This window comes from Phyllopteryx taeniolatus, chromosome 5, assembly GCF_024500385.1.
Source record: "Phyllopteryx taeniolatus isolate TA_2022b chromosome 5, UOR_Ptae_1.2, whole genome shotgun sequence".
Taxonomy (NCBI): domain Eukaryota; kingdom Metazoa; phylum Chordata; class Actinopteri; order Syngnathiformes; family Syngnathidae; genus Phyllopteryx; species Phyllopteryx taeniolatus.
Window position 1 is genome coordinate 22,578,080 of NC_084506.1, and position 12,887 is coordinate 22,590,966.

Genomic DNA, 12,887 nt, shown 5'->3' on the forward strand with positions numbered 1-12,887 from the left:
GAGAAAAAAGGAATATTTTAAATTAGGCAGTGGCTTCTCACCAATCAGGACGAAGGAGATGCTTGCGGGTGTGAGGCCCAGCGGGGGGCGCTGTGCATCCTCACCACACAGCATGTGCAGGTGTGCGGTGAAGGCGTGGCTAATGGCGGCACTAAGCTGGGACCAGCACATGGAGCGGTCTACTGAGACTCTGCACAACACCGACTGATGGTTATCGACCTGCTTCTCATCATCATCATCATCACAATCCATGGACCACATGGGAGCATTAGCTCCGCCACCATCTGAATGCTGGAGACGCACCAGGATGCGGTACTGATCTGCAAATGGAGATTATCACTTCAAACTCGGGCTGGGTGATAAATAAATCTTTTTCACAAAAATCTGATTTCCAATATGGTGTGCCAATAGAAAAAGCAATTGACAAGGTTATTATAGTAAATGAAAACAAACAAAATAACTAAAACTAAAATGAAAGAAATATTCCATAAATTAAATAAAATAAAATCGAGAATGTGTTTAAAAAATGTAACTAAAATGACATTTTACGTTTGAAAAAATATATAATTATAGCGAAAATATTCTTTGTTTTAGTCTTTGTCAATTAATTTTATATGTGAGTTTTCAGCATTGATTTTCAATGTATTTATTTCGGATCTAAATACATAGATACAGAACAGATACGGAAGGAAGGTTGAAAAGTCCTTTGGGAATTGTAGTTCACCTACTGTGTGTCGCCAAGAAGTGACGCCATCGGGCAGCGCCTTCATATTGACGCAAAGCTAACTTAATTCCAAGCTGTTTTTGTTGCTATGTGTTGCTAACGGAAACGGCTACCGACTACCTTGGTGCCTTCACGGAACCTGCATGTCGGTTATTCATGTTTTGGGGAAAATTCAGAGAAACCGACAACTGTCCAGAGTCTCAAATTGGCGCTGTTTCCCCGATACGAAAGGCAGATGTGAAAGCAGACAAGGAGTTTGTCTCGATCTTGACTAAATGAAAAACGCATAAATGGGCAGTGTCTTTGGCAATGTTGAGCTCAAATAACTCTGCGATTGCCTTCAATCGGGCTCCTTTCTTATGATACGGAAAACAATCTCATGTCTGATTCTTTGCGGGAATTAAAGTCGCTGGTCGCTTTTTTGAAAAATAGTCACTAGAAAGGTTGGAAAAGTGGCTAAATATACTGTATCTTAATAGGATAGCCACACTGACTGCCAGTCATTGGTAGCTTTTTCAAAATACTTATTAGTCAGAAAAGTTGCTAAATATAGAGATAAAATGTCTGTGAATATTCTCATTCATCCAGGTCATTTCATTCTCAGGGGATTGAATCCATCGCAACTGGACAGTTCTGTTTGTCTTAGAAGACACATCCCACACAATTATTCGATTTGATTAATGGTTTAACTGAAACAATAAAATGTTGACTTCAATATTTTGCCAAGAGTCAATACTTCTGTAGTGTTTAATTAATTATTCTTTTAATGAAATATTATTTAATAAGTTTAAGTTAAGAAACTGGGAGCACTGGTGTTTCTTTGTGTTTTACCAGAACGTTTCCACCCACTTACAACACTACTTACTGTGCACAGAAAACACTTGCACCACACTCACTGAGGTTTTCGAGGAGGTCTTTGCAGTCGTCCGTGGCAACGTCGTGAATGGTGCGATTACATTTATCTTTCCTCTCAATGTCCTGCTCACGGTGGCTACACAGCACCTCCAGACACTCCTACACATAAATACAAACACACACATGCACACATGCACGATAGTAACAACAATGTCCGCATTTGCATGGGAGCTGGTTTCATGTATTCCACCTTCAGGCCGAGAGCGGCCGCCATGTGCGCGGCTGTCCATCCGTCGGCGTTGGCGTGGTTCAGCAGGGCGACGGGCAGAGCTGGTTCTTTGTCGGGTTCAAGGGTGGCAGCGCTGTCTTTGGGGCCGGGGTGACAGAGGAGCAGACGCAGCGTGTCCACGTGACCTGATCGCACCGCCGCATGCAGACATGTGCAGCCGTCCTGCACAGAGGCGGCGCATCGACTAATCAGTACTTTTGATTTTTTTCTTAGTCGTCATTATCCATCCATCCATTTTCTGTTCCGCTTATTCTGTTAAAGTTGATGAAAGCTGGTACCTATCCCAGCCGACTTCAGACAAAAGGCGGATTACGCCCCGGACAAGTCGGCAGTCAGTCGCAGTGCACAGAGAGACAGACAATCATTCACTCTCACCTTCACACAGTCACTGAGTGGAAACTGAAACGACACTCCCTATACCGAAGTCTGGCAAACGTACTACTACACCATCAGTGATATTAGGTGTCATTATTCTTTGGACAAGCAAAAAAATTTTGTCAGATGAAATCATGTTTACAACTCACAAATCAGCCCTGGAGGCCAGTTTCGCATAGCAACATGAAATTTGGTAGGCATCGCTATCACGAGTAGACCCTTAAAGTCTCAAGAAGACATGCCTGATTAAGACAGAGGAAATCAGACATTTTGTTTGAAGTGGCCATTTTATGGCTCACTTCCAGGGTTCCTTCCAAGATGAAGGACTGCGCTCACTTAACCCAGTTTGACTTCACCGTGCCACATGGCTACGTTTGACTCCACCCACTGGCCAACATTAGCTGGGGGCTAAAAATACATCCGGTCACACTGCAACAGACGTTCTTGGGCATCACAGGGAAAAGCATACAAAGTCCAGCAAAAAGCAAGACACTCAATATAAGTGGATCACATCTAGGGCAACCAGCGGGCCACTTAGGGTTGTCATAGCAACCTGGGAAACGCGGATCATCTATCAATGCATCCATCCATAAATCAAGCCTTAATAGTAAAGAAAAAAAACAAACTAAAGTGACGATTGCACAAGGGCTTCAAGGAGCATTTAAAAATGGGAAATCAGATGTTCAAAATCAGAAGTTTGCAGCGGAGCATATGTACCACGGCCATACGGGAACGATCGGCGCCGGCGCTCAGCAGGATGTGGACACAGTGCTTCCTGCCCGCCCCGCTGGCCAGGAAGAGGGCGGTCTGGCCACCGTCCGCAGCTGCGTCCACAGCGGCGCCCGCGACCAGCAAAGCCTCCACACAGCTGGATGGGGAAAGGATGCTAATGTTTATTGCTAATTGGAGCTCCGACAGTGTTGTTTACTCGACTTTAGACCTGATCGGGCTGATCGGTATCGGCCCATAATAACCATTTTATCGGCTGATCGGCTTTAATGTCATAATTTGCCGATCCGATCAACGACGTCATTGATCGGCTCCGTAAAAGACATTTACTACGCGTCGGCATCGTGTACAGTATATTTGAATTCAAAAGCTAGTTTATTTTTAGACTTATTATGTGTCTTTTGACGTAGTACTGTAAATTACGTTCATTTAAGGATCGCTTGAGGTATGTTCACGTACTTTTAATACGATACGGCTCGCAAGCAGGCAACAAAACGTTATTTAGTCTAGCAAGCTAGTGCTACCACTAATGGTTGTACCGGCGTTCTGTCAAATCATGTTTCGGTGTGGGTGAAGTAATTTAATTACAATAAAATCATTTAATTACAGTAAGTTAGCACCCATTATTTCTGTCATGTTGTAATGTTGGTTTTACCTGACTGATTAGAATACATGACCTGACTAGAGCAGTGATTGCCAACCTTTATAGAGCAAAGGCGCATATTTTACAATTGGAAAATCTCACGGCACACCAACAAAATGTCACAAAAAGTGGATACATAGTAATTACTGTATGTACTTCCTGCCATTTAATAGAAGAGCATTTATTTGTTCTGTCTGTCACTATGCCTCACTGGCATAAATAGAGGAACAAACATACATTATTTCTTATTATTTATTTCTTGTAAATGAATAATTATTTGAGCAGTTAAGTAAAATTTTATAATTTCCCACGGCACACCTGAGGATTGTCATGGCAGACTAATGTGCCACGGTACACTGGTTGGGAATCAGTGGACTAGACAATTAATACTTTTGAAGATACTCAGTATACAGTACACAAGTATATACAGTAAATTAACAAGTAATTTAAATAGACACATTGTTCCAACTTGTGATCGGATCGGTGATCGTTTTTTTTAAACTCGCTGATCGTGATCGGCCCCAAAAATCCTGATCGTGTAAAGCCTATTGTTTACATTATCACATTGCCAAACTGCCTTGCCTCTGGTACATAAACGTTATAAGGTGTAAGTAACTGTGATTATTTGTGTTGGTGTTTTTTCTTTCTTTTCTTTTTTCCTCGCCCATACTCACCCACTGTGGCCGTGGGTGGCAGCAAAGTGCAAAGGTGTAAATCGGTTTTGGGCGGACACGTCGGCAGGCGAGCCGGAAGATAACAGCAGCTTCACGCACTCTGTACACAAAGTACACAAAAACTGTCAATTCTGCAATCTACAATATAATCAATAAATACAGTGAACCCTCGCTATTCGTGGGCATTAGGGACCACTCTGTGAGTACTCGACACCCCCCAAATTTTGAAATAATTGTCTATATTAGTTTAAACTCTAAATATACCTGAAACTATGACCTCATTTTAACATCTTTAACCTGATCTTACGACATTACCCTTACAATTAAATGGCTTACAGATGATGGATTTCACTTTTTGACAGCCACTCAGCAGAGCAAAAACAGACATGCAACGAAGACTCTCTGTAACTTCCACTAACAACCCAGGCTAAACTTAGCTCCTCTCCGACATACAAAGATCTCTTAGAACAGTCCAGATGTATCATTTCAACATACTTGCTTGACACCAATTACTAGTTTCCTTAGTTCACTATGGAGGGTTCACTGTACAGCTCTGTCAGTCACTATCTTCATATGGGGGCGTAGGAGCGCCCCTCACCAATGGGTACCCACCTGCGTGTCCGTGGTGAGCAGCAGCAAACAAGGCAGCAGTCAAGTTGTTGAGGAGGTCTTGTGGTGGGTGGCGGGTGGTCTGGTTGTCAGTGGCAGTGGTGCGGTGGGCGTGGTCGGGCGTGGTAGGGTGGGGTTGGTGAAGCAGCATTGACAATAAAGTGACATTTCCCTGGGAAGCAGCTTGGAGGAGGAGCAGCGGCCGCCCGCCATCCAGGGCAGCGGGCCCACCACCGCCAATAGGGGAGACTACGGAGGGACACCAGCCTGTGTGTGGGGGGGGGGGCAGAGGGACCAGGGACGGAACAGGTTAAACAGGAGAGGGAGGACAACGACACTAGAAGTGCTGAAGAGGAGGAAGACGAGGAGGAGGAGGAAGACGAGATGCCTGAGTACTAAACACACACACAACATTCACACACTAACCAAGTATGAAAAACAACTGTCATCATAACATGCTAGCTGGGACATATGCAGACAGGACCTCAGTGGGTCCTCCAGGTGTCACTGTTGGCATTGTGCACTTTGCTACGATATGCTCTGCAGGGCCCCGCTTTGGTACATTACAACGCGGAAAAATAGGTTCTGTTGCGTTAAAGTTATGCTATACAACTACGTTACACTTTGCTACGTTACGCTTTGTGATGTTACGCTTTAATACACTACAGTCCGCTTTGTTACGTTTCGCTTTGTTTGTTGGCATTGGTATGTCATGGTTTGGTACATTCCGCTTTGCTACATTACGTTTTACTAGATTACCCTCTCATGTTTTACTACATTACCCTCTGTAAAGTTACACATTGGTGAGTTATGCTCAGTATCATTACACTTTGCTACGTTATGCTCTGCCCATTGTTAACTTCAGCTTTGTGAAGTTATGCTTTGGTACATTCTGCTTTGGCACGTTTCTCTTTGGTACTAGGCTTTACACGATCAGGATTTTTGGGGATGATCACCGATCTGATGGAAAGTCTATTTGTTACGTTACGCTTTGGTACGTTACGCTTTACTACCTTACCCTTCGTAAAGTTACACATTGTTGCGTTCTGCTCAGTATCATTACGCCTTGGTATTTAAGGCTTGCGATGTTACGTTCTGTAGTGACACTTTGCTGGGTTCTGCTTTTCTACATTAACATCAGCAAAGTTACGCTATGTAAAGTTAGGTTTGACTTTGCTAGGTTTGGCTATGCTAAGTTCTGTTTTCCTCCATTCTGTTATGCACTGGAAAATTACACTTGGTTACATTATACACCACAAAGTTAGGCTCCACTGTGTTACACATTGTTAAGTTCTGCTTTGCAAAGTCACACATCGCTACATTATGCACTTTGCAAAGTTAGGTTCTGCTGTGTGACACTTATTGTGGCTATATTACACTCAACTGCATTCCGCTTTGCTACGTAACGTACCCCACCATTCAGCTTTGCTACGTTCAGCTTGGCTACATTACGCTTTTTTATGTTTTGGTACACTCTGCTTTGCTACATTACACTTTGGTATGCTACGGTTTGTTTTGTTACACTTCACTATATTACCCTCCGTAAAATTGCACTGTGTTTCAATATGCTCAGTGTCATTACATTTTGCTATGTCACGCTATTTATGGATACTTTTGCTAAATTGCTAAAAATTATCATCAGCAAAGTTACACTTTGCAAAGTTAGGTTTGGCTTTGCTACGTTTGGCTTTGTTAGGGTCAGCTTTTCTATGTTGTGGTTTCCGACGTTCTCTTACACACCGTGAAATTAAACTTTGCTACATTACGCACTGCAAAGTTAGCCTTCACAAAGTAGGGTTTCGCTGTAATACACTGTTGAGTTCCGCTTGTCAAATCACACTTCGTTACATTACGTACTGTTACGCTTTGCTAAGTTAGGTTCTGATGTACTAAACTTTGCATTATTCCGTTCAACTGCGTATGGCTTTGCGACGTTACACACCGCACTATTTGGCTTTGTGACGTTACATTCTGCTGTCTTGTGCGTTGCTAAATTGCTACCCACTACACTGCATCTGTTACATACTCCAGATTTGCCTTGATAAAATGTTGGACTTCTGGACACTGACTTTATAATACTCACTCTCCGTTACACTGCAACTGTTCACCTGGTACCTACCTACCTGGATTGTATTGATATACTGTTGGATTTATCTGTAATGTTAACCAGAAAACTCCCAGTGAAAATATATCCTGAATACTGCAATCACCTCCTGCTGATCATTATAGAAAATACCAGCTTCCATGAGAGAAGATAATCCAACAAGTGATGTCAAATGAACTGTAGCAATGATTTGGGGGAAAAAAAGACATTTCACAGGAATAGTTAACACATGTTTCCTTGTCATCGCCATACATGAGAAGTGCAACAACCAGAAAAAGACCAGTCAGGTTAGGGTGCATGAAGGGGGCATGCTAAGTGGAAGTTGGAAAGGCAAAGGGTAGGCGAGAGCAGCCACTGGCATCAGCTTCAGAGAGGAAAAGGGATAACCATCAGGAATATTTGAACTAAAAGGCTAGCCTCAGTGCTCTCCTAGCTTACGTTTTTCTCTTACTAGTGAAAGTGCTGGGCTAACCTGTGGGACAAAGAGCACCCCTAGAGGACGGAGAAGTGAGAATGTAGCCTGGATGTTCTTGTTCTGTTCTGATAACAGCCACTCGGACTGAGACTTGTCTTCCACTATGCCATACCATGAAAGATTGGGCTATGCTAGCCTAACCAATGCTATCAATAGGCTTGGCTAGGTGCCACAAAGAGACAGCTGGAAGAGAGGCAGTGGCGAGAACTGAAGAAAGACGGAATGTCGGAAGTGGGGGGATGGGGTCCCCTTTACCTGATGCTGTTGCCAGGGGGCTGTCTGTGGGGGCAGGGGGGGTACAGTTGGATGGAGCACTAATGGAGAGGGATGAGGGAAGAGGGTTGATGGAGGGGATGGCAGGGATGACGACGGGGGGGCATTCTGCAAACTGGTCAGGTCCAAGGGAGCGGCGGAGGGGGCATGCACCCACCTGAGAGGCCGTCAAGGCTGGTACCAGGTCCAGGGCGGGTTTGGGCGGCAGCTGGGGTGTAGCTGATTTGAGTCCCGCCCCGTGAGAGCGGCCGCTGTCCCCCAGCACCTTCATGGGCGGATGAGGAGGAGAGGGGGTCTGGGAGAGCCCAGGTTTTTTGGGAGGGATGGGGGGAGGGTTGCCTCGGTCAATTCTGGCCACGGTGGGGGACTTAAGGCCAATGGGGTGGCTGAGGCGGCTGGGGAAGGGCCCTCCCTCCGATGCAGAGTGCGGCAGGCCGGGCCGCAACGCTCCAGCCCCCCCTGTTGGAGGGCTTGTGAAGCGTGACAGAACCTGGGTAACGGTGTGGCGCGCTTGTTGTTTGGCAGCAAAGTTGTCCCGATTTGTGGGGGATGGGTCCCGGGCCGGAGGACTCTGGGAGGCCGTGCCGTTTTGGTCCTGTTCCTGGAACTTGTACCGGGCTGCCTGGACACGGGGGCTGACCCCGCTGGGCAGGCCCGGGGGGGTGCCTTGGGCCTCGGAGCCGTTCTCGCTCTGTGCCAGGCCTCCCGAGCTACTGTGGACTATTCCCCGGACGGTGGTCTTTGGCAGGCTGAGGCCAGCGTAAGGGCCCGGGGTAGGTTTGGCGGCTACGGTGAGGGGAGTCTTCTTGGGACCCTCAATTTCAGGAAGGGCCTGGTCCGTTTGGCAGGAAGCTGTTCGAGAGCTGACGGGATCTGTGGCCACGGAAACGGAAGCTTTGGGCTGCGTGCAGGCGGGGGCGGCAGGTTGGGCGCCATCCTTGGCATCCCCACATTCGGTTCTGAGCTGCTCAACCTGCTGCCGTAGGTTTTGACTCTCGACCTCCTCGCGGCCCAACCTGGCCCGCAGCTGCTCACGCTCAGTGTCCAACTCAGAAAGCTGCTTCTCCATCTCGGCCTCCAGCTGCTGGCCACGCTGCCGCTCGCCACTCAACTCCTCCCGCAGGCGCCCCGCGGCCCGGCCCTCCTCGTCCAGTCGGGCCTGGAGCTCGTCGAAGCGCTGCGACTCCTCCACCACGCGCGTGGCCAGCTGCTTGCACTCGCGCACCAGCATCATGACGATGTGCTTGTTCTTCTCGCGCTCGTCCTTCAGTTGCGCCATCAGTTTGCGGTGTTCCTGCTCCAGGCTCTGCAGCTGCAGCTTCTCCATTTCCAGCTGCCACAGGAACAAGCATACAAACAGCATCTTTATACCGAGCTAACAGGTTAAGTACTACACAAGCGTATATACCTGGCTAAGTTAGGTTCTGCAAAGTTACATTGTCACATTCTGCTTTGGTACAGCGGTCGGTCGGCCTAGCTTCGTTCGGCTTATGCACCATAGTTTTCCGCTTTATCACATTCCGCTCTGCTATGTTACGCTCGACAGTGTTACGCTTTGCTACTTTAGACATGACAGTGCTCAGCTTTGCTACATTCGGCTTTGTTATTTTGCATTTCGCTGAGTTACGCTCTGCTGTTGTGTGTTGCTACATGTCATAATGCAATGAGAGACGCCGTTATGTTACGTTTTGCTGTGTTGTGATTTGCTACGTTACACTATGTTACCGGTACACTATGATTTTCTACATTACGTTCCACAAATTTCCAATTTGCTATGCTGCATAGCGTTCTTAGTGTTCCGCTTTGGTATGTTACACTCCGCAATACTCACTCTTTGTTACGTTACATACAGCAGTATTCTGCTTTGTTGTGTTTCGCTTTACTACATTACACACCACATCATTCAAAAAGTAAACAACCAACCAGCAAAGTAAACTAAATAACAGAGGAACAGAATGACTAACCAACCAAATTAACTAACCAACCAAGCCACCAACCAGTTACTAGCAAAATGGCAAACTAACTAATGAACGAACAATCAAACTAACAAACCAAACTGACTAACGAACAAAGTTACGAAGGAACTATCTAATAAAGAAATTAACCAACCAAGTAAAGAACTAACCAAGCAACTTGTGTAATAGCAAACTAACTAACGAACAACTAACTAACTTGCAAACTGACTAACTAACTAACTAGGGGGCGAACTAACTAATGAAGGAACTACTTAAACTATACAACTAACCCACCCAGTAAACAAGCAACAACCAAAGCAACTAAACAAAGGTTAGGAATTAACCCCTTACCAACAAACAAAGTAGAAAATTAACTAGGGAACAACTAAGTAGAAAAAAAAGTTTTAAAAAAGGACTAGTTAACCAAACAATCAAGTAACAAACTAACCAACCAAATTGAAAAAATAATAGCAAACTATCTAACTATCTAACCAACCAAGTAGCAAACTAAGTAACAAATGAAATAAATAACCAACCAATGAACAAATCAAGTAACTAACAAACACATTGTGTTGTTAGCTAGTTTTGTAACAGTTTTAGACTTGTGGGTCAGACCTCCATTCATTTGCTATGACCCATTCATGCTATAATTGGAACGCCAGCGCTATTGTTAGCTGAGTGGTAGCGCTGGCGCAAGGGTGAAGGCGCTTAAGCGGGGCTCCACCCTGCTAACGAGGCTGCCCAATGAAAGTTCCCCCTGTTTTGATGAGGACTTTACAAGCCAGCTGTTTTTCAGAGGAAGGAAGCGCTGCCACCAGCTGCTAATTGGAAGGCGATTACACTCTAAGCAGACCTCCGCCAAGGCTCTTGACAATCCTATACACGTCCGGCTGACTCGGCAGCTATGTAAATCGGCTGACATCAGAGTCGGCGTGTCGACTGGCCAATGAAATTAGACTGAGATTCGTGCCAAAATGCTGAGTTCTGGTGTGAATCCTTCAAAATAAAAGGATACATGCTTAAAACAGGAAGTCAAGTTAAAATCTGCACACATACATCATTTGACATGATAAAACAGTCGCAAATAACTATTTTAACAATGCTGTGTTTAACTGGCGGCACGGTGGGCGACTGGTTAGAGCGTCTGCCTCACAGTTCTGAGGACCGGTGTTCAATCCCCGGCCCCGCCTGTGTGGAGTTTGCATGTTCTCCCCGTGCCTGCGTGGGTTTTCTCCGGGCACTCCGGTTTCCTCCCACATCCCAAAAACATGCATTAATTGGAGACTCTAAATTGACCGTAGGTGTGAATGTGAGTGCGAATGGTTGTTTGTTTCTGTGTGCCCTGCGATTGGCTGGCAACCAGTTCAGGGTGTACCCCGCCTCCTGCCCGATGACAGCTGGGATTGGCTCCAGCACGCCCGCGACCCTAGTGAGGAGAAGCGGCTCAGAAAATGGATGGATAAACGCCATGTCACTTCATGTGCTAACATTATTTCACACAAAGACAAAGAATTAACTGCTGATCCCATTTGAACTACGTTGCTAAACAAAACAGAAACACCTAAACAGTCCTTTGGAGTCTTAGAGCATTGAAAAGCGTGCACAGCATTAACCATGATCTTACGGTACATAGAGATGGCGATTTTTCGACGGTTAGCTTTCCATTTAGACTGGTAAGTGGTTGCTCCAGTGTTGGAAGCATCCATTTCTATATTCCGGAAAGCTACGTGAGGTTATTTGTTCAATCCAGCCTGTAGTATTAAAGATGATCTGACGTTATGTGGAGACTATTAGAGACCAGCAGACTCCGACATGTGGTCGCTTGAAAATGTTGTGTGTGCACAGTGGATATAAAAATCTACACACACCCTTTTCAAATGATAGAAAAACTGACCAAGAAAAATCATTTCAAAACGTTTTCCACCATTATTCCAGTGTTACAGATGATCTTAAGTCTTTAACAGCGATTAGCGTTCCAGTAGACTCTGATGTTACTCCACAATGTTGTGTGTGGTCACGCCACAATTTGTTGGAGCTACACAATTTATTTACTCCGTCCGCACTGTCTGCCTCGGATTTTACGTTAAGTGGATATGGCATTTGTAACAATGATTAGCATTCCAGTAGACTCCTGATCATTGTGGTTGCTCCACAATGTAGTGTGAGTCCATGTTCTGCCCAGTGTGCCTAGTACTTATCTACTATATAGTCCCTTTTCTTTTGTTTTAAAGTCCTCTTTGCCTTGTCATCAACTGTAATGTAACAATTTTTATTACAAAATGGTCTTCCCCCATCTCCAGTTGAGTAAATAAACACGCCTGGACAGTTTCTGTGGAACTGTGTTATGTGGAAAAACAGAGATCATCCTGCAAGCGTTCCACACAAATGTCCCGCCGCCTGTGTTCAACTCGTGGATAATTCATCAGCGAGATCGCAGCAGCAGGATGACGAGAGCGAAAAGGGAGTGCGGGATAAAGATAGCGTCAAGCGTACGGGTGAAATTCACTCTACCCAGCAACCCAAAGATCCCACTGAGGGTAGACACTCTTCTCCTCGTGAATCTACTTCCTGTGCCACCGATCCATTTACACACTGGCAGCTGCTTTGCAGTGGCCAATAGGCTCGCTTAAGCAAAGCTGACGCATTTGTAGCTTGAAAAACTGCATTTGCATATTGTGATTTAGCCTTTCCTTGCCAGCAAACAGCTTCAATCTTTTCTTTTTAGGAAAGTGCTACATCAAGTAGTTTGTCTTCATTTTAGCAGAGTGCAGCATCAATAGTTTGTCTTCTTTCTAACAAGGCGTAAAACCTTAATAGATTGTTTTCTTTTTTTAGGAAACCAACATCAATAGTACATCTTGTTACCAGAAAGGTGCAATGTCAACTGTATTTCATCTTTTTAGGAAAGTTAAACATCACGTTTGTATGTCAATATTCTCAATCATCCAGGTAATTTCCTTTTATTCTCAGGGCATTGCATCGATCGCAACTGGACTGTTGTGGTTGTCTTAGAAGACATTTCGCCTCTCATCCGAGCAGGTTTCATCAGTCCCGAAGAGTCCAGCTATGATTGATTCAATACCCTGAGAATCAGGTTTGTCTTCTTTGCAAAACGGTGCAAGAGCAATAGTTCATCTTATTTTTTAGGAAAACATGTTAGCAGTTAGCCCCTGTATACAATA

General features: G+C 45.2%; 1 protein-coding gene across 1 annotated transcript in view; it reads right to left on the reverse strand.

The window, feature by feature from the left end:
• cttnbp2 (cortactin binding protein 2) overlaps positions 1–12,887 on the reverse strand; it is a 54,482-nt gene that overhangs the window by 11,220 nt on the left and 30,375 nt on the right. Inside the window, exons 4-10 of the mRNA XM_061773851.1 lie at positions 7,733–9,083; positions 4,902–5,165; positions 4,290–4,389; positions 2,961–3,111; positions 1,830–2,030; positions 1,621–1,738; positions 42–320 (exon numbers count right to left, since the gene is read on the reverse strand). Of these exons, the coding sequence (XP_061629835.1) occupies positions 42–320; positions 1,621–1,738; positions 1,830–2,030; positions 2,961–3,111; positions 4,290–4,389; positions 4,902–5,165; positions 7,733–9,083 (2,464 nt within the window). The remainder of the gene's footprint in view (positions 1–41; positions 321–1,620; positions 1,739–1,829; positions 2,031–2,960; positions 3,112–4,289; positions 4,390–4,901; positions 5,166–7,732; positions 9,084–12,887) is intronic.